Genomic DNA, 22,782 nt, shown 5'->3' with positions numbered 1-22,782 from the left:
TTCATACCTTGTACTAATATTGGTTTGTGTCTCTAAAAAATATTTTATAACTTCTATAAGAACATTCTGACCTTTACTAAATTTAGCTTTCAGATATACGATATTAAGCTAATAATCTTTAGTGTTCCGGAGCCATTAATTCTTGACTCACCGTGTTCCGTTAAATCTGCTAGAGCAAGGGTCAGCAAACTATGGCCTGTAGGCTAAAATCAGCCTGCTGTCTGTTTTTGTATGGCCGAAGAGATGAGAATGGTTTTTACAGTTTTAAAATGGCTGGGGGGAGAAACAATATTTCCTGATGTGAAAATTATATGAAATTCAAATTTCAGTGTTCATAAAATAAAGTTTTACTGGAATGCAGTCACACTTATATATGTACTGTCTGACTATTTTTGTACTACAATGGTAAAGTTGAGTAGCTGTATAGAAACCGCCTATGTCCTCATTTCACCTTGCTGGTGTGCTACATCATGGTGTCTACATCATCAGTGGTGCAGATTTGGCTTAACAGTATTTGGAGTGCCGTGTCTACCACAAATATCTTTTTTTCCTGTTACCAACTCATATCCATTATGTTAAGAAAAGTGCACTTTGATGTGCTTTAAGGTGCACTGGAGCAATGGATTGTCATTGTGTTATTTAACTACATGGTAAAGTAATGGTGTTTATCATTCAATGATACTTATGCTAAAAAAAGATAAAATACACGTTGACGAAGCAGACTAAGCACTCATGATAATATTTCCAATTTATGGAAAACAATGGTGAGAATTAGGAAATTAGAATATCTCATCACTATAACTATAAAACAAAAATGAAAATGAGGCTGCAACCAGAACATTTATGAGTGACCTGTTAGCCAAGAAAAAGCATTTATTAATGTACTAATGGTGAGTTAATATTCTTTAATGCAACAGCCCAAAGGAATATGTCCAGACAAAATAAAGTTAAGGCCATTCATTTTTTGATCAATTGCTGCAGACCATGTAGAAAGACTAAACAAAAATTCATACTCCAGCTGTACACACACAAACAGACTGTCCTTTGGTTGCGTTTTTGTAGCAATTCTGGAGTTCATCCATATTCTCTATTTGTTTAAAGAACTTCTAAAATGTTTTTTTACTAAGGTGTTAATTTTTTTTACTATTCAAAACTTTCACACTAAATGATTGGGTCATTTAAGATGCTTTTAATGTTAGGTTTTAGGAGGCTACACACTGACAGAAAAAGACATGAAATTAAACTTAATTGTCTTGCTTTCATACTTGGATTAAAAACAGAACTAAAGCTGTCTGTGATAATCAGTTCTTAATTCAGCACTAATGTATTTTGGAGCATTATGTCCTTTTTCTCAATTTGATTAATCACCTTTATCCTCCAAACAAGAACTATTGAGTATTAATACAGGTCAGATTTGAGCTCCTTATATTGTTAATCCTTCCCTTGAAGATGCAACATAAATCAGTTTGTTTTCATATTATATACCACTACTACTGTCCTTTCTGAGCAATGAGCTCTATGTATAAATCAGAGCTTAAAAGCACTTACCAAAAAGCCTTCCTTTCGTTTGTTACTCAAGAAACCAACTCAAACTGATGATTCCTGTCCCCCACCCCCCCACCCCCATTCCCCAATTGAAAATTAAACAAATACTACTGAATACTGGCTATGAACATCAAGGATCTGTCTTTGGGCATTGTTACCAGTTTTTGCTGTCATTTCCTGCAGTAAGAAAGGACTACAAGTAACTTCAAGTTGCCACTATTGGTATCGTCCACACTCTCAAATTTGAACTTCTAGGTACAAGAACATAAATGTGTTAAGAGGTTAAGCTAGTTACTTAGACTGCATTCTAGTAGGGTACATTGTTTAATTCTCTTTTGAGGAGAGAAAAATTATGGTGTTTCAAAGCTGCCTGCTATACTGAACATGCTACTGGGAAATACTTCATAGTTCTTGATTCACAGACCATTCCTTTGAAACAAGTCTACTTGAACTCATCCCACTAGTGATGATCACTCACTACAAGTCAGGACACCACTATAAAACAATGTCTCCATGTGGCAAAAAGGAAAACACAGTTTGAATTTGTGTGTGTGTCTGCCCCCATGCACGCATGTGTGCGTGTAAAGAGTTGGGTTATTTTTTTTGCACCATTATAAAACATTTTCCTGTGTCTAACAAGATTCTAAAATCTAGTGAAATAATTTTGAATTCAAGACTTCTCTAATGTTGGTGTGTATTTAATGCTTTTAGTAAGTGACAATAAAATTGCACAGCTTTTGTTAAGAATTGGAATCTGAATTTTCACCAAGACAAAGTTTAAAAAAGTGTTATCTGTAAATAGTAACATACTTAAGTCTATAGCATGGTCTGCTTGTAAAAGGAAATTTGTTCTAAACTGGCTAGATATGTTGAAAGGAGTGCAGGCTACATTTGGAATTAAGCCTAGTAGTATTTAGGGCAGGACAACTTTATTTGTGAAAACCTGTTGAGATGTCACTTTGGACAAGAATTTTCGCAGTAAGTAAATTTGCCAGCTGTGAGGGTGAGTGGAATGGTTGTTCTGGAAGTTACAGCATCATGGTATTAATGTGGTTTGTATATGGGTTGTAGGTTTTTTTTTTTAACTCATTGCAATTCTAGAGCCATTATTTTGTAAGTATTGGATAAATATCAAGAGTATACCAAAGTATACAGTTTAATTTCGTAATCAGTCCAGCAAGCTTACATGTATTTCAAGGATAAGAAAACTTGTCTAATTCTAGTATAATGGAGTAAGTTTTTCACAGGTGGTTTTCTTGACACATGACTCACATGATTACTAGCTTAATTTTTTATAAACTTGGTTAATCTTGTATTTGATTTCCCTAGGGAAGATAGTTTTTTGGTCAAACAAATGCCATGTTTCCAGTAGTTTTCTGCTGATTGTAGTGTACTCAGTTTTATATTCTTTCTAGTAATACTCAGACTTATTTTACTACTGAGTATTTACCCTACCCCCTCATCCACCTTTTCTCAAAAGACTATGTTATAACCAGGTTGTAGACATGAATTTAGCCTGTACTATCTCTGGCAGACCATTAGGAAAAAGTACCTCTTTAAAGCAAGTTAGATTGTCAGAGCAAAGGCAATTTCATATAAACAGCTAATGAATGTAATAAACCAGACTTTATTTGGGTGTAACAGGGTGTTAGTGGGTAACCACTTCCTGGAATGTCTCATTGTATTTATATGCAATTTTTCTTTTTCTTGGAAAAAACAAACTCTTTGACTGCACATGGCAAATAACTAATGTATATGAAGCATTTGTACAGTATTTTTAAATGAAAATTTTCTTAAAGATTGATAGCTATATGGCATGATTTCTAAAAATAGGAAGAATCACTATCACCAGTTTAATGCACTAATCAGGACAGTTGATGTATAAAGGTGTCTTCAAGTTTGAATTCAATAAGGTTTTTTAAAGTAAATTGTTTTTAAGAACATTTTATAAATATATACAAAATGTAGGTCTCTTTGATGCTTTACCCACTAAGATAATATACTGCATAGCTAATGAAATGTCATTTCTACAAATTATAATCTCAAAAAAACTACATTATTCATTGCATGAAATCAAAAAGGGTATCATTACAACTTAGTGGGGAAAATATTTATTTTTCAGAAAGGTTTTCAAATATGATTCTAATGAGTATTGACTTATGTACCTTAATAATCACATGAAAGACCTAAAGGGGAAAAAATAAACAGTACTCTACCAGGCTAAAGAATAAAAATCCCCCCTTTTTCCCCTACCCTCTATTTTAAAAGGGAATACCTGACAGAATCCTGTCCATAAAAACAGCTATAATGCTGTGCTTTGAAAAAAAATCAGGCTGCATATAATTCTTAATATATCACATGATGCTGTTGCCTTTAAGACTTTTAGCAGTAGCTATAGGTTCCAACCTGGCACTTCAGGTAATGAAAAATGACCAACAAGTGCTTTAAGTAAGATAAAAGTAAAAATGTATTATCTGAGAGTTCATGAAACAGATTGTCAGATCAAAATGTTTAGCTTTTAAAAAAAATCTGAAAAAGACTCGTCCTATTGTTCAAAGATGTGCACTCAATCTATAAAATGGATTAAGCTCATACTGGTTCTTTCATTAACTCATATAAAAATCTTCATAGTATGAGTAATTGCAAGGATCTTTTACTCCAAGGATCACTCCATTATCCTCTAATCTATTTTATGTTGAATTTTTGTCTTACTCAGATTTTGAAAAGTTTAATACCATTTTCTCTTTGATTAAATACCAGTTCCTAAACTATATAGTTTTAAAAGGTAATCTGCTCTAAATTCTCAAAATCAGTAACAAAAATTGCAGTTTATTCTAACTGCTAACATTTACAAAACATTCAAATTAAAAAAAAATAAAACTTTTTAAAATAGTGCATACAAGGCACAGAGCTTCTTAGTATATTTACTGAAGCCAGATATTTTGGCATCAACAAACACCATTTTAATTTATCTGAAACTCAATTTCCAGGCAGCATATCATTTAGTTCATGGTGAACTAAATTTCCAAACATGTATGATTTTTGTTTAGTGATTTGCATAATTTACTCTTAATAGGTATTTGAAGACACATCGTTTAACTGTCATATTTCTGATGAGAGGACATAAAAAAATGTTAATGGAGAATTAATCTACTGGCCTATCAAGGATTCTTAGAGGAAGTTCAATATTTTGCTATGTTCACAATAGGAGAAAGAAACTAAAGAGAGATTTTTTAAAAAGTCAACTGGCAAAAGAATATAAAACAATATTTAGAATTGTTAGTACATATTTTTCCCAAATTAAGATTAAAAGAGGAAAAATGTTTCTAATGTAATAGAAATGTATTAGTGCTAACAAAAATTGTCTAGCCTGTTGCTTATCAGTGAGTTCAAGCTTTCATAATCATACTTCTTTTCTAGCAGGGAATGAAGGCTAGAATTAGATTAAAGTCTGGCAAAAAAAAAAAAAAAGGGGGGAGGGGATACTGATCTTCAAGTGTAGCCAACTTGGACTTGGTAATGAATTCAGTCACTTTAGTTCACTGAGTCTAAGGCTGACGTTACCTCAGAGGTAATAAACCAGTCTTATTTGATACCTCCCCCTACAGTAACTAATCGGTTTTACAAATAAAGCTTATCATTATGCTGTGACATATCTTTTAAGTGTCAATATCTTCATAGTCTCAGTTTTCTAGGCTGAAAATTAGATGGTTGATGGGCTTTTTATCTGTTAAGTTGTGCTACCCAAATATTTGGGTGAAAACCCAGCCCATGAATTTATTCCTAGTTCTTCATGACAGAAGATATTTCCATCCTTAATTCATAAAACCATAATTACTTTTAATATTTAACAGGAATTTGTATTAGTCGAAACAATTTGTATACTGCATTAAAAAAATGTTAGGTTTTAAGCAATGGCTTCGAAAAGCATAATCAATTTATATTCTTATCCAGTCAAAAGGAAATGGGAACAAATGGTCAGTGGTGTCCTCCTGAGGGAAGCCTCTTCCATCCACAGCATAGATACCTTGAAATGAAACAGAAAACATGAAACTTGTAAAAACTATTTAAAAAACACATAAAAAACAACACTAACCAACTCATTCACTGTTGTTGGCAGAAACACCCCTTCTTCAAAATGTTTCTATGCTCAAAGACTCAGTCAAGGTTTGAATGTAGACCTCTACATCAGTGCTTCTCACACTCTACTAGCCATATAAAAGATGGGAGGATCTTGTGAAAATGCAGAAAGTGCAGATTCTGATTTGCTAGGTATATGGTAAGGTCTAAAATTCTGCATTTCTTATAGGAGGAATATACAGGAACCAAATAAGACATAAGGGGGAAAAATAATAATACAAAACACAACACAACAAAAACAATTATACAGAAGAGACATCCTGCAGGGGAAGGGGGTGGGAGAGAAGAATCAGAAGGAGGGAGGGAGGAGCACAGGGGACTGAGGTGATGGTGCACGGGTGCATTGGTGGAGGATATTGTATGGGGACTACGCCTTAGAGGGGGAAAAAAGGCAAACATTGTTTAAAAAAGGAACAATGATGTAAAATATATATGAATAAATCAATTTTTAGAGGCATTTTTTTTATTTATTTGTTTGTTTGGTTTTTTGTTTTGTTTTTTTTATACATGCACTGGGTACAGTCAGAAGCGCGGGAGGGTGAGAGAATTCACCAGAGCCAGAGCAGGGAGCAGAGCAGGCAGAAGGACCAAAATACACTGCTGAGGGGAGCAGCGGGCGGCAGGAGAGGTCTGCGCGCCATGTGGGACCCTCCTCCGGTGGCCGGGGAGCAGCCGGGGATCGAACCGGCGCAGCAGAGGCTGTGGGCAGCTTCTCAACCCAGCGCTCAACCGCTGCGCCACCAGGGAGGCCCTGAATAAATAAATTCAAATTAAAAAATAAAATTCTGCATTTCTATTAAGCTCTGAGGTGACGCCAGCGCTACTGGTATGGGGCCCAATATAAGTAGCAGAGCTCTGTGCTGTTAGTTCTACATCTGTTTCAAACACCGACTTGGAATTTAGATAAATTTGAAATCTCAAGTGCCTAGAGCACAGCACTTTTTTATTTAAAAATCTGTAAGAGGGAAGGTTGGGCAGGCTAGATTCAGCACTACTAGGGGTTCAGGCACATTACACCTGTCTGAAAACTATACTGGGCCAAGAAATAGTTTATTAAAAAGACCATAGATCATTTACTAATGTAGTTCAAAACCAGAAGAGACTGTTTATTTAGAACCTAATGTGTGTGCCTGCTGCTCTACAAAGTGTTAAAAATAATGATGAAAAATGCAACACTGACCTTATGTCAAAATACTGGAATGCCTGCATGGCTTCCCCATATTACTATGCAAATTTGTAAAATATTTAACACATATAACCTCTCAAATAATTATTATTATAACTACTTATTCAAAATAGTAAAAAAATTCTGTGAAATGTTATGTGCTTCAGAGAACTATGTTCTATAAAATATTTCCTTTGTGATAGTGGTAAGTGATTCTTATTTGTGTTTTCATAGTTCTATCTTAAGAATCATTTCCAGAAATTTAACAGTGTTTCTACTATTTACCCAAATTAAGAAGATTAAGTTTTTACTATCCTAACCATGGCTGTAATTACTCTGATCTAATGTATTCTTTGTGCACAAACTAAAACATCACTCAACTGGGTAACTGCCAAATCAGCATGTTATTATTACCACACATCTACTCATCAAAACCACAACAAATGAAAAACCAGATACCCACAGATATACTCAGATACATCAAATTTTTAGATGTTACTCTCTTTCTTGCTTCTCTTAGATTTAGAATTCTGGATTTCACTTCTGTAATCTCTTGAGAGCATTACTGTTCAACTCTTCATATTATATTTATTTTTAACAGTTGATATAGTTGTTTTGTTCAGAGGTTTATGGCTTTGTTCTAAAGGGGCTCTTTATTGTAGCTTGTTATTGAATGCAGACTTATAAATATGTTGTTTTAAAGAAACTGATTTGGAACTAGAGACTTAAATAACTGTGATATAAAGAAAATATTTGGAACACTTATTTTTTTAAGAATGACACAAGCGGCTGTCACCGTAAATAGAGATGACAAGGTCTGTGCTAACAAGATGTAACTGTAACTGTCTGGGACTTGAACTCATGAGGTTATGCTAATGGATGGATAGTGATATGACCACTGTATATCCTGAAGACAGAAAAAACCTAAAAATTGCATGATGCTATGAAATGACCAGATGATTGTTTCAAGTTCAGTATTTTAGGATCAATCCTGCCATTTAACACATTACTATAAAAGTGAATTTTGTTCAGCATATTTCTATTTCTTATCAAGTAAACCTAAATGAACTAATGCTGAAGCTAGGTCTGTGTCCAGAGCTCTCTGGCATGATTAATGCAATGCCATGGGCCAACTAAGACAACTTCTGATTTGAATCACTCAAAAGTGTTTATAGAAACTATTTCCCCAGGAAAATTAGAAAACTGTTAAAAATGTAAAACATAATAATAAAGGAAAAGACATCTTACTTTCATAAAGTATGAATTAAGTTTGTTTGAAGAATTAAGTCTCATTTTCCATGGTTAATGCAGGATTACTCATACCTTCAGGAAAGAAGATAAATTATTATTTTTTGTGGTTCCTTTTGAATAAATAGGTAGAGATTTATTTATCCATCCATAGATCCCCTAGTAGACATCCAAAGATGACTTATAAACAGTATGGGTGTTTTTAAGATGGTTAAACAGAAACACAAATACAGCCACGCCTGATGTCACAAAAAATTTTGAAAAATAAGTGAAATGCATAAGTGAAGTACGAGCAAAATGGCCTTTTTATTATTATTAAATATATTTATTTTCTTACATTGTTGTTCATTTTTGTACAGTATTGGATCTCTCCTCTCAGGTAAAGTCCTGGTAATTCTCCCACCACCACAGCACCCCTAGTATCACCATGGTGTCTTGTTCTTTCTTCCCCTGTTTTGAACCATCTGTCTCCCCGTCTCTTGCTGTATGCCTCAGATCTATGGTCAGCTTGCAAGTTTTGTCTTTTTCCTGACCCTTTGTTCTCTAAATTCCGCATGTAAGTGAAATCATGCGATATTTATTTTTTTCCTTTTGGCTTATTTCACTGAGGATAATCCCTTCCAGCCCCATCCATGTTGCTGCAAATGGCTTGAGTTTTCTTATGGCTGAGTAGTATTCCTTGGTGAATATACCACATCATCTTTGTAGTCATTTCCAAGTTTTTCATCTACCTACCTCAATCTAGGCAAAGCAATCTTTGAGTCCTTTCTCCTCTTCTCCTTCCCAATTTTCTGTTCCTTCTTTTCATATCACCCTTTAAACTATAGATTCTCAATTCATCCATCAAAGTAACAGAAAAATTAACCTACTATTCTAAATAACAGCATAAAAACTGAAATCATTTTTATGTTAATGTAGAACTATAATGATGAAACACGAGTCCCCTATGAAAAAAAGGGAATTCTTTGTCTTTACACACCCACAAAATTGACTCCCCAAGTGCATATCACACTTCCTTGCCTCTAAACTAATGGATTTGAGGAAAAGTAAGTATCACTAATTTTTCAGGACAATACCTAATCCTTTCCAAGAATTGAAAAATGAAATAGACTTGAACATGAAGAATGAGAAACTAAATTATGAATATTCAAATGATGGAGATCGTGGGAAGGCATTTACGTTCCTTAAAAATAAGATTAAAGAAAGCCTATAGTTCAGAAGAATATGAGTGATTACATATTTAAAAAATGCCCTTGGAATTTTTATTCAGGATTACTTGATTTTCATTATTACTAAAATCCCAGAGATTTCAAACAAACCAGTAAACACTTTAAAATGCAAGGAACTGCAGTCAGGCAACACCAGGAGAGAGGTGAAGACTAGAAATGAAGGTGAAAGGATTGTGGAATTAAATTAACTTGGAGGTTTTCTGGCTAAGAGTGCCTTAATCATAGATGTATGGCTTTGTACTCACTTATGGGGACACCACTCACATATGCGCACACCTGTGTCAATGATCACATTGTTTTGGTTTAATTCATACCGACTCTGAGAAATAAGTATTTTAAGGATAAGAAAGCTAAGTCTAAACGAAGCTAGGTAACTTAACAAATACCACATGATGTTTAGCACCCAAGTTGGGATTCCAAATCAGTTTTGACTTCAAAGCCTTGCTACTTTGCCAATAAACTGTATCAACTGAAGTAACCAAAGCTTAAAATCAACAACAAGAGAAATGTGAGTGACATATGAGGAAATAACAGGTAGAGTTATGGTTATTATGCAATCACTTTACTTCAACATTTTGAAATTGGATAGACATGTTAGAGCAAAAGAATGATATAATTTTATATCCTCAGCAAATATTCTTCAACCTTTTGCCTAAGTTGGGTGGATATTTTTCATTTTTTTAATAAACTACATTTGAGTTTATTTCTATCACTTTATTTAATATGCACTAATAAAGACTGGTTCTATAAACTGGAAAAAAGCAATGTAAGCTATCTTTTATAAAACTCTTTTTTCCTGCTAACAGACATTAATGAACAGCATAATTAGAAGTTCTTTAAAAACAATTCTAAATTTACAGTGAGAATCCAAGTCCAAAGCAAGATAAATCCAATAGGTCATATAATGGAATTATTTTTTACCACTTCCATCTTTTCAGAATAAAATATACAAAAATTGCCAAGTAAACACAAACTTACCAGCTATGCCTTTTCCCGGGTTTGTGCCACTCTCTGTCCAAGACTGAGAATCAGTAAGAAGGTGACTCTGGGACTCTCTCAATGGTTTTGCAGGAAATTGATGGTTTTCAGGACTGAATAATAACAATCATCATATTAACTCTTGATAGTATTAAGTTGAATTTTTCTTATAGTAAGGAACTCAAGCCACTGATGATGCAACATAATTGTAAGAATTACCCCAGAAAATCTACGGAATACAGGGACAAGGCATTAAGTCAAGCTGACACACAATGAAAAAATCTGTTCTCTTTAGTTCTTTTTTCATTCTTCTGGTTACAAAAAGATGATAATCTCTTATGCTGGCAAAGCTCAATTTTTAATAGCAAGAATCAGCCTCAGCCTCAGCCTTTGGCAGATAAGGGAAGCTAGTTAGAAATGAGTACTTTATTCTCAATTTTATGTTTTAAAGTTTATTCTATTTATGTCAACTTATACTAGTTTCTCATTTATGATAGTGATACCAAGTTTGGTTTAAAAATAAAATTAAGTGCATGGAAGGGATCATGCTCGGCAAAATAAGCCAAAAAGAAAAAGAAAAATACCGGATGGTCTCACTCATAGCAGGAATCTAGAAAACTTAAATAAGGGACCAGGAAAACGAATAACTATAAGAAAGTGAAAATCAAAATCAACAAAAAACTACGAACCAGAGACACTTTTAGTGGGGCGGGGGTGGGAGGGGAGGGATTGGGGTCAGAATGGGGGGGGCTGCAATTGTATGGGGAATATAAAAATAAAATTTATTATTAAAAAAAATAAAATAAAATAAAATTAAGTGCCAATTTAAATAAATATATTAAAGATAAATGTTAGTATTTAAGCAGTATGTGGTTACGGAAAAAAATACGATGGTGAAAATATAAGTTTAAGAAAAACTTGTCTAAATGTTTCTAAAGTAGCCTGACTGGTACTCAACAAAGAATTATTTTTCTCTATAAAACTGTAACAACAAATCTGAGCACTATCTTGCAAGAATGTTGAAAAAATATCTGACATCAGATCTTACGAATTTAATGTTTTATTTGGGGAATGAGTGGTTTTATTTTTTTTTAAATAATAGATTTTATTTTTATTGGGGAATGAGTGGTTTTAAAGGAATTTAAATTTTAAAGTTAAATAGTTATGCCACATATTGATATAGTGGATGACACAGAAAAAAATACATAAAATAACATTTCACCTATGTAGAAAAAATTACTGATTTGAAACTGTCAGTTAATTTTTAGAATACCCTGAAGAGTAATTATGTCTCAAAAGAAAAAAGTACTAAAGTTCCTCCAAGAACAACTTCACATATTTCAGTTGAATATAACTATTATAATTTTTTAGAGACTATGCTTTTGCTCTTTAATTGCCTCATATGTACAATTTGAGAATATTTCAATCATGTACATCCTTAACATGTCCTTATTAAATTTTTGGAAGTAAATCTTAAGTAAAAAAGAATGTCTCCAATTCATATGAAAAATATTGCCTACTCTAACATTTATTACTCCTCAGGAAAGGGACCATTTACCCAGGTTCAGCATACTAAAAGGTCCTAGTTTAGAAATTTCTTATAGAATCATTACTGCTAACAAGACTCTAACAATGACAAGAGTCCATTCATTTTATAGTATTCACTAGCACCTATTCTATCAATGAATAATGTCCTTGATTTCATGGACAATTTCATTGTAGTTGAGGAAGAAGAAGAATAAAATAAACATACAGTATTGAAGCAGCAAATAGAGCTATGTCAACAGAAAAGAGATGGTTTCAGAGGAAGTGGAGGAGTAGGTTACTATTTTACAAAAAAGGGTTTTCAAAGATGGCCTCCACTGTGAAGGTAAACCAGAGCAGAAAGTGAATGAAGAGAAGTTTTGTATCACTCAGATTCCTGAAGGAAGTATGGTTCGGAAGAGGAGCTGGCAAGTACAAAGGCACCAAATATGGGCATGCTTGGTATATTTAAGGATGAACAAAATCTTGTGTCTGAGGACTGTGGATGATGGGAAAGTGGCAGGGATGCCATCAGAAAGGTCTGGGGGCTAGATAAGACAAGACAAGGTAAGGACATTCATTAGCTTTGATTCTGGATGGGATGGGAAAACAACAGAAGATTTTGAGCAGAAGAATAACACAATCTGTTTTGTGTTTTAAAAGGATCACATTGACTCTTTAATGGGAATAGAATTGAATAGGGCAAAAAATGGAATCAGAAAGATCATTTGGGGAGGTATTGAAGTAATCCATGTGAAAAAAAATAGCTTGGGCCAGAAACCAGCCATGAGGTGGTAAGCAGATATCCAGATTATAGATAAATTTTGAGGAAACATCTGAGAGGTTTATAAATGGGGTAAATTAAGGAAATAGAAAGAAATCTAGGATGACTCCAAAGTGTCTGATCTGAGCACCTGGGAGAATGAGCTCACTAATACCATATATGGAAAAGAATCAGGCTTAGGGTTGGGGTGAGGGTGTAGATGACTGAGAATCAGGAGTTCTGCTTTGCACCTATTCAATTGGAGATGACTTTCAGACATCTGGGTGGGAATGTTGAGTAGATAGCCAGATATAGAACTGTGGGCTTCAAAGGAGAGAACAGCACTAGCCATAGAAATTTCATATGAGCTAATCAGGAGAAATCGTAGAAGTCAATAGAAGAGACTTTAGCAGTCAAAATACAACCTCAGCATTTAAAGGAAAGGAAAGGAAAGCCTAGAGAGGTTACTTCACCTCTTCAAGATTACCTATTTGGGTAACAGTGTCAGAAGTAAGATTCTTCCCAAGGCCCATGGGATAACTAGGAGGAGGAGAGATACTGTAACTAAAAACCAAATGTTCTTAAACTATAAAAAACACTTAACAAGGGTTAAAAATGATTGAAAACTACCATACTTTATAAAAGTTTGAAAACATTCTGAAATAGATTATTAAAACAAGATTTTTTTTTTCAGTAAGGTATTTAAAAAACCCAATTAATAGCTCCATGGAATTTTCAAGGCAATCCCATAGTTTGACCCAGCAAGACTCTACTGCCTTTGAATGTCTTTATGAAATCCATCAGAATGACCTCATTAACTGGTGGAGAATGCACACAACTAGCTCTAGGAATGAGGTGGCAAATAGGTTTCATCTCTTTTGACAACTAGAAGTGATTTTGGAATGGCTGTGAAGATCACTGCCTTGAGAAGAATTGTGAAGTCAAATCCAGCTTTAGTGGATCAAGTACTATGATCCCTATTTGACTTTACAAGAAATATGCACTGGATTGGAGGAGAGGAAGCATAGGATTGTGTACACAGCATACTGGCAACTAGTAAAACCGCTCAAATTTAAGTAGGAATATTATGGTTATGTTTGTGCTATAGATTTTCATTTAAAAATTAGAGAGTCTGTCTTATTCAAATAAACATTTTATAATATATAAAAAAATCAGTGTTTCAAACTTAGAGTTTATACACAGCCTTTTATAAGTTTAAGTAGTTTTGCCAGTTAGCAAAATCAGAACTGTCAGCACTTCCCATGGGCATTCTTAAATTTTTGATAGACTGGAACCCAAACAGACTTACAGCAAGGCAAATATCTTCAGACATTGCATTTTCAAGATCCCTCCCTCCTTTCTCCATGGAAATAGTTCTGATTATGCTTAGAGGTCTTTAAAGAGAACCAAGATTAGGGTGCACATTGCTAGTGGAATTGATGAGTGGATATCTGGGATGCCATTTGATCTATACAAGCCTGATCCAGGAGGTTCTTCTCATCTCTTTATAACAGTTACCACAGAGGAAAGACATGGAGAGTCAGGAAAGTTCTCCCTATTTGCTTACCTGAGCACTAGGGGAGCTAATATGAACTTAAATTTTTTTTAGCATTACATTTTAGAAATCATAGTTATGTTTCAGCCAACCACAATGTATACAGCATAAATACCTGTTTACCCACTACACAGATTAGATAACATAATTTCACAAATATACTTGGAACTCCCTACACCCGCTCTCCAGTCATACTTTCCTTCATTCCAAGTGGAAATCATTGTGATAAACTGCCTCGTGCTTCATATTCTTTGTTCAAAGGGACATATGCCCAATGTAAAAAAAAAAAGGAAAACACATTCTTTTAAAGTAAAATAGGGGGATAAAAAAGGATTACTTTTTAGATGCTGAATTCAATGCTGCAGGAGTAGATGGTTGTTCAGGATCTTGATTAACAAGGCAAGTTGGAAAGGAGCAGCCATCACCTAGACTACAATTAAAATAAAGTCTTAAAATTGAACAGTCCAAAATATAATAGAGTGAAACTCTTAAAATGCTGATGTCTGTAAGCTGAACATAATTATGTTATAGACAAACATATATCAGACACTGACATCAAAACAATATGCTTAGGAAGATGATGAGTCAACTAATTCCTGTGTTGATATAATAACAAATCATAAAATAATACATTAAGAAACAGGAGTTCTAATGTAGAATTGTAAAGTTCTTTGATTGGATTACTGTTTCATTAGTTTCACATTTGAAAAAACTCAAAACAAAGTACCTTGAAAAAATGGGTAGCAACCAGTACTTCTTCTCATCACCAAAAACTTGTCGCATGTTTTTACTAAAACCCAAGCTGAATCCATTCTTATCTGTTCCATGTCGAAACACTGGACTTCTAAACGCCTCTACAAAAGATGGTAGAGCAATTACATAAGTGGCGGCCACAGCAACCAGTCACCCCTATATTTAGAAATGACTGAATTAAATGAGAAAACTGAAAATCAATAGCCAACCTGTACAAGTACTTATGCACCACTGACAATTTTGCAGCTTTAAAATGATTACACCTTTTTAATTTTTAAGTATCCCTTTTATTATGGAAGCTATATGCATTATAAAAATTAGAAAATACAAACAAGCAAATAAATTAAAACTACATTTTCTAGATCTTTTTTAAATAGATGGGTGGACACAGATAAATGATCAAAGGATATGGATACAAGTCTAGAGTCTTTTAAAACTCAAAATGAGTTTTATATATTTTGCAAATATTTTATAACCTGCTTGTCGATAACTTGCATTTTCCAATTTCATAATTCTCTCCATCTCACCAAAAAGGTACATAATAGCTGGCCTTCCTAAACCAGGATCCAAAGCAGCATATAGATTGTACCTGTCATGCCCTCTCTGCAGGTGAATGTTGAGATCCACAGTGGCTGTGGGATTATTTTTTTTAAAGATTTATTTATTTATGCATGCAAGAACTGGGGTACAGGCCATAGGTGTGGGAGGTGAGCGGAGTCAACAGAGACAGAGTAGGGAACAGAACAGATGGATTGACTGAAATACACTGCTGAGGGGAGCAGCGGGCGAGTCAGGAGAGGTCTGCTGTGCCATGTGGGTCACCTCGCTGGCGGGGGATTGAACTCGTGTTACAGAGGCTGTGGATAGCTTCACATAGCTGCGTCTTAACCCTTTGAGCCACCAGGGAGACCTCCCCTCCTCCAGTCTTCTTAAGTAATGCTGAGATGCAAAAGCTACACTCTTATGTTTGGAATACGAGCAAACATGGAAATATAAAGCATTTTGTCTATTAACAAAAAGAAAAATCTAACCACATTGAAGGTGCTATGAAAAATATGACAGTTCGCAAGAACTTTAGCATTTTTCACTGCAGATTATAAAGCTTTTTAATAATGTATTTTTATAATTACAAGACTATGTTGTCTAGAGGAAGTCCTTTCACTATGACCAGTTCAATCAAGAAGTTTCTAGGAGCTAACAGTTTCTTGAAACGATTTACTTCTTGAGAATTATAATTTATAGATGACTGTGGTACATATACACAATGGAGTATTACTCAGCAATCAAAAAAAAGATAAACACATGCAGTTTGCAGCAACATGGATGGAGCTAGAAGGGATCATGCTCAGCGAAATAAGTCAGAAAGAAAAAGAAAAATACCGGATGGTCTCACTTATAGCAGGAATTTAGAAAACCTAAATAAGGGACCAGGAAAAAGACTAATTAATACAAAGTAAAAATCAAAATCAACAAGCAACTATAAATCAGAGACACAATGGGGGGGCAGAGAGAGGAAGGATTAGGGTCAAAATAAGGAGGGGGTGCAATTGTATGGGGACTATTACCAAAATGAAAATGCATACATTGTGCAAAACTGAAAAATGATGTAAGAATTATATAAAATAAAATATTAAAAAAATATAAAAAAACAGAAAAAAAGAATTATAATTTACTTGTCCAACATGTAAGTTGAAACAATCTACTTTAAAAATTATTATAGCAATATTTTCACCTTACTAGCATTTTCTTGACTATTAAAAATCAACATTCATTAACTATAGAATACAATCAATCTTCACTGTTTCAATAATGGATTCTTGCAGCTAAAAGTGATTTGACATCACAAGGATATTAGTCCTGGCTGCATTTTTTAGTTTAGAAGACTCTATTTCACTTAGTCCCTCTTCTCAAACTTTATAGTATCTTTTTTTTCCTTCTATAGTTTTCTAGAATTTCCCTCTATAGTTTTCTCAATATCTTCTAACTTGTCTCATAAAAGGCTTTTTTTTTTAATTCACAGAACATAAAATTAGTCATATTAAAGTGACCAATTCAGTAGCATTTAGTATCTTCACAATTCTGTGCAACTACTCTCTACAAAAAGTCCTGAATTATTTTCCCCAAAAGAAAAACCATACTTATGAAGCAGTAACTCCCCATTTTCCTTTCTCCCCAATCCCCAGAAATCAACAATATGTTTTCTTTCTCTATGAACTTACCTATTCTGGATATTTCATACAAATGGAATTACACAACATGTAATATTTTGTTTTGGCTTCTTATACTGAGCATATTTTCAAGGTTCATTCATGCCAGAGCATTTATTAGTTCCACTCTCTTTTTTACTGCCCATAACATACCAGTGTTTATTTTTTTAAAGATTGATTTATTTATGTATAGAAGAACTGGGGTACAGGCCAGAGGTGTGGAGGGTGAGAGGATTCACCAGAGACAGAGTGGGGAGCAGAATGGGCAGATGGACTGAAATACACTGCTGAGGGGAGTAGCGGGTAAGACAGGAGAGGTCTGCTGTGCCATGTGGGTCACCTCCTTGGCCGGGGATCAAACACATCCTGCAGTGGTTGCAGTGAGCTTCATAGTGTTGTGCCTCAACTCCCTGCACCACTAGGGAGGCCCCACACTTTGCACGTCATAATTGCTTTTATGTTTGGGTATTTATTTCATTTGGCCCTTACCATGGACTGTTTTACCTTGTTCACCACTATAAATACACAATGCTTTCTTTACACACAATGGACAATCGATTAATACATGAAATGAGTGAACTTGTATAGGTCTAGGTAATCTCCCATAAAGCAATGTCTACAACAAGAACTATTTTCACTTCAGGATAGGATGGTATTTAATCATATGGCAACTTTTGATGAATATCTATTGATGTACTTAACTTCTGTTAACTACAATAATTGAATACTCACCTAATGTAGATTTATTTTTGCTGACTAGCCAACAATGATAGCCAAACAGAGAAGACAAGCTGACAGAAAACATAGCTGCAGCAAAGAATAAAAACATAATATGGAACTTGGCTTGAGTATCAGGTAGGCCATTCTATAAAGAAAGGAAGAAAATAAAATGCTTTGTCAAAGGGGTAGGTATTCCCCTACTTTTATAAGTAAGATTATTTTTGCTTAAAATTTTTCTTAAATTTAGAGATGAAGATACATGATTTTATGCAAAACTGAGGGAAAAACTATATACTCAGATTAAAATACAGGTTTACCAGAATATCAATATATGGAAAAGGTATTAAAATTTGGAATGTTTATTTTGTCTTCCATGACTAAACATTAGAAAAGTTGTGATAGTGTGTATGTATGTAGGAAGCTTGTTAAGAGGAATTATAACATATGACTTTTACTACCTGAATATGTTTTGTTAACGTACCACACATTTACAAATGTTTATTTTTATATAATGCCAGGAAATGAAAGTTAAGTGGCATAAATTAGCTACTATTCTCATTGATGTTTTATATTACTTCAAACAACAGCATCAACCACAAGAACACATAGAACAATACATTCACAATAATACTTCAAGCTATTTAAGTGATAGCATCACAGAAAAGATCAACACTAGAGTATAATATGTGTCTAAAATAAACCTTACAAATCCATGGGATGTCAAATCCAGGCTATGTCAAAGCAAAATCAGATATACTCTCCATGTATGTATTGTCCAAGGAACCTCAAATTCACTCTTGAATGACAGATAGGCTTAGGGCTATGGACACTGAATGAAGACCCAAAGCTGCCAGGAGGTGGCCCTTTCAGATAGAAAGTTATACTCTTCAATACCCTGCAGTAATCTCCAGACTGACACAAGTCAGAAGATCTCACTAGTGGCTTTTGACAACAACGTCCTCACAGAGACTGGTTGCTTCTTTCAAATATCTTTATGGAATGGAATTAAAATCACTCACAGGAATGAAAGCAGTAAGGTGATACTTTCTCAGACATTCCTTTAGGGATCTTTTCTTCAAGATGGACAAGGGAAGCATCGCTGAATGCTAGGCACCATGGCCATTGACATGGGTATCCCTAGTGCTTAGCTTTGTAACTGGTACAAAGTAGGCACTCAATAAATCTTTAGTAGTGAATGTGATTCAGTTTTCACATAAATGATCTAGCAATTCAAAAACTCTTATCATAATAAAAAAATAATTTAATGAAAATAATAGCGCAATCCAGAGGATAACTTTTGTTTTTTACCATTGTTTGGAGGATTATCTATATATATTTAAAATACTCAATTTTAATTTTGTTTGACTTACATTTAAATTACATAGTACAGAAAACAAATGAGTTACCTAAAGCCTAAGCAACAACACCTAATAAAAATTCAGGACATTCCAGATACACATAAAGCACTTCTATTTTTAAATACCAAAAAATCTATGCAGTCAATTCTTTATTTAAAAAAAAAAGATTTATTTTATTTATGCAAGAACCAGGGTGCAGGCCAGATGTGCAGGAGGGTGAGAGGATTCACCAGAGACAGAGCGGGGAACAGAACAGGCAGACTGACTGAAATACACTGCTGAGGGGAGCAGCGGGCGAGACAAGAGAGGTCTACCTCACCATGTGGGTTGCTCTGAGGCCGGTGGGGATCGAACCAGCACCGCAGAAGCTGTGGACAGCGTCATACGCTGCACTCAACCACCTGCGCCAGCAGGGAGACCCTATGCAGTCCATTCTTTTATTGGCAGTGATTAAGTTCTACAGAGTTGCACAAACAGTTTGTAACTACTAAACCATCTTTCCTAGGAGAAATACTGCATTAGGTTTCCATGAACCTCTGGTCACAATACTTTATTCAACAGATCAATGTTAATACAGAACTCATAGGCAACAGTTCTCTAACACATGGCTGAGTAAAGCTTATCTATCTTTTTTTTTTTTTTTTGCTCAGAAACACCAAAAAGTACAAAAATGCAAAGACTGTGGCATTAAATAAACTGAAAAGCACACTTGTTTAAAGTATGAAGTTTGAAACAAGAAGGCAGAGAGGGAATTGCTTGTGGGGTAACTGTGCATATCTGCAAATGACCACAAACGCTCTATGAGCATTAATTCTGGGATTACAAATAAGTTTTAGCAAATAGGTGAATTCAGGAATACAAAATCTGTGAACAACAAGTACTGGGTATATATAAATGAATCCTACTGTATGAAATTAGTGTCTGACATAATTTGCTGGTGAATTTGTATGGCCGAAAACAAACAAAAAACAAATAAAAAAACACCAAGGTAACTGACTTACTGTCCAAAATTTGATAAAATACTGTAAGTCCGTAGCAGCAATAAAAAGGCAATACAGCAGAGAATAAGCCAAGAAGAGGAGGAAAAATTTATAATTTGAAAATCCAACACAATTGTTCACCCTGTTAACAAAACAGAAACAAAGTTGTCAATGAATTATATTTTCAGCCTAGGTATTCATGTGCTCCTCTTAACAGAGGTTTCCTATCATTTAAAGTACAGTAGCATTTCTTTAAGATTCACTCTTAAAGAAAGATTTCATTACACACACAAGCATTAAGAAATCTACTTCACTAAAAAAGGAATTTCTGTATTTAGATTTTTAAAAATTCAGTATTTAACACTTTTTTAAGGAATCATGAACCATATATATTTCATGTCCAATTGTGCAAATAAGTATGTGCCTAAAAGCATAGAGCTTGTAAGAAACCTAATAAAATCAGCAGATAAGAGGAACTTACAAAGTTCTTTCACTATATTACCTTTGGTTTGATTTGCAACTACGATTAAGTAATTTTAAATCTTATTAAATGGGAGGTTTAAAAAAGAATCAGACAGGAGTCAGACAGCCAGGGTTACAATGCACATATGACACTGACTTTGTGGCCTTGAGAGAGTGGGACAGTCTATAAGAATTCATCTTCCTTATCTGAAAATAAGCATTCTGAGATACTTTTTGAGCATAAACTTGATTCCAAATATGGAGATATGATTCTCATTTCCTTCTCCAAAATTACTATATTATCAATAAGCATAAATACAAATACAACTTATACTTTGTAGTCACATTTCTATCTTTTCTTTTCTTTTCATGAAGACAAGGGAATTAATGGGTGACCTTGTGTAAATGTGATACAACACGTAAGTGGAACTGGCTAATATCATCATTGGCTGAGTTAACTGTGTTAGCTTGTGTAATAAGCCTATTGCATAGAACACAAACATATTGTTCCTCTCCTCAAATGTCTTTGTTCCTACTCTAATGTTGGTAATTTACTATATCACTCTCTTTTGATTTTGTAACAAACAGAAAAAAATTTATTTCCACACTTTTAAGTGGAACAATGTTTATATGAAAAATGTTCACTCAATTATACACGATGAATAAGTTCGAGAGATCTGCAGTAGAGCATTGTGCTTATAGCTAATAATATTGTACCTGCACTTAAAGTTTTGTACAAGGTCAGATTTTATGTAAGAGTTCTAACAATTAAAAAATTATATTAAAAATAAAAATTTAAAGGTAAACCTTTACTTTGTTTATAATAAACCAGAAATTGGGGGGGGGAGGACAAAGAAAAATTAATATTTCTACCACAAAAAAATTAAGGAAAAGGGAACTGCATGAGATTTAGGTGGGAATTTAAGGGGCTTGTATATAGTAAATAAATTCATAAAGAAGCAAAAAATTCTAGATACACAACTATCTGAACAAGTTATATATAAGGCTCTAGGGATTCTAATGTGACTACAAATCAATTACTGAGATTGTCTTTCATGACATCTGAATGACATAACAGCAAAAAAAAAATCACAAACAGTTTCAAGTCTAACTCCATTCTGTCACAAAAGGGTAAGTGTTGTTTCAAGAGGAAAGAATGGCAGACACAGGCTGGAGTGCTGTGAGGCTTTGGACAATGTGGGTGAAGACAAGGACTCTTTGTGGACTAGAAGGAAATGAGAAAGGATAGGAAAGATGTTGTTTTCCTACAGGATTGTAAAAGCAGCTTTTGTATTAAAAGATAAATAACATTTTTATAGAAAGTAAATTTATTTTGATCATAGAATTGATGACACTGAATTTAGTTAGGTTAGCTTCTGTATAAGGGAATGGTGTAATTTGCCATGTCAGGGTCAATAGGAGAAAGTCAATAAATAAAGACTATATTTATTTGATATATATTTTAAACTTGGGGAAATAAAGTGATAATATTTATTTTAAATAATTCCTTATTCTCTTCATATCAGACCCAGTTAGGGTTAGATACTTTAAACTGCCTACTGCTTTGTAGATTCAATTTGAAAAGGAAGAGGATAAATTCTGAGTCTGAATGATCTTATATGAAGAAACAAAACATTCTAGGTAAATTTCCCTCTTCTGTTGTTTAAATTTAGTGTAAACCTCTGTTACTGCTGAGTCTAAACTGGGTAAAGAGCACAATATGTTGTATAGAACATGACTTTATTTTTAATTATTTTTTTAAGGATTTATTTATTTTTATATAAGAGCTGGGGTACAGGCCAGAGGCGCAGGAGGGTAAGAGGATTCACCAGAGACAGAGTGGGAGCAGAACAGGAAGACTGACTGAAATACACTGCTGAGGGGAGCAGCAGGCGTGACAGGAGAGATCTGCCGTGCCATGTGGGAATCTCCCCAGCCAGCCGGGAATCCAACCAGCACTGCAAAGGCTGCAGACAGCTTCACAGCGTTGTGCTCAACCCGCTGAACCACCACTGCACCACTGGGGAGGCCGGAGAATGTGACTTTCAAAGGGCAAAAAATTTACCATGTGACTGAGAATCACTCTAATCTTTCTAAGCCTCATTTTCTTCCTCTATAAATTGGGGCTTTCTGTCACTGTTATAAAGATTACAGA

At 34.3% G+C, this 22,782-nt stretch overlaps 1 protein-coding gene across 2 annotated transcripts in view; it reads right to left on the bottom strand.

Annotated features, from left to right (window-relative positions):
• Positions 1-5,379: 5,379 nt before the first annotated feature.
• The window catches only part of ZDHHC2 (zinc finger DHHC-type palmitoyltransferase 2), a 49,493-nt gene continuing 32,090 nt past the window's right edge, over positions 5,380-22,782 (bottom strand). For both annotated transcript variants that reach the window (XM_037526299.1, XM_037526298.2), the window contains exons 7-13: positions 20,187-20,307; positions 17,840-17,972; positions 14,875-15,001; positions 14,485-14,577; positions 10,306-10,418; positions 8,099-8,173; positions 5,380-5,572 (exon numbers count right to left, since the gene is read on the bottom strand). In XM_037526299.1, coding sequence (XP_037382196.1) covers positions 8,133-8,173; positions 10,306-10,418; positions 14,485-14,577; positions 14,875-15,001; positions 17,840-17,972; positions 20,187-20,307 — 628 coding nt within the window. In that variant the 3' untranslated portion in view covers positions 5,380-5,572; positions 8,099-8,132. The remainder of the gene's footprint in view (positions 5,573-8,098; positions 8,174-10,305; positions 10,419-14,484; positions 14,578-14,874; positions 15,002-17,839; positions 17,973-20,186; positions 20,308-22,782) is intronic.

This window comes from Talpa occidentalis, unplaced genomic scaffold (genome assembly GCF_014898055.3).
Source record: "Talpa occidentalis isolate TD23 unplaced genomic scaffold, MPIMG_talOcc4v2.1 talOcc4.4, whole genome shotgun sequence".
NCBI classification, from domain to species: Eukaryota; Metazoa; Chordata; class Mammalia; order Eulipotyphla; family Talpidae; genus Talpa; species Talpa occidentalis.
This window is presented reverse-complemented; position numbering and strand designations above follow the sequence as displayed.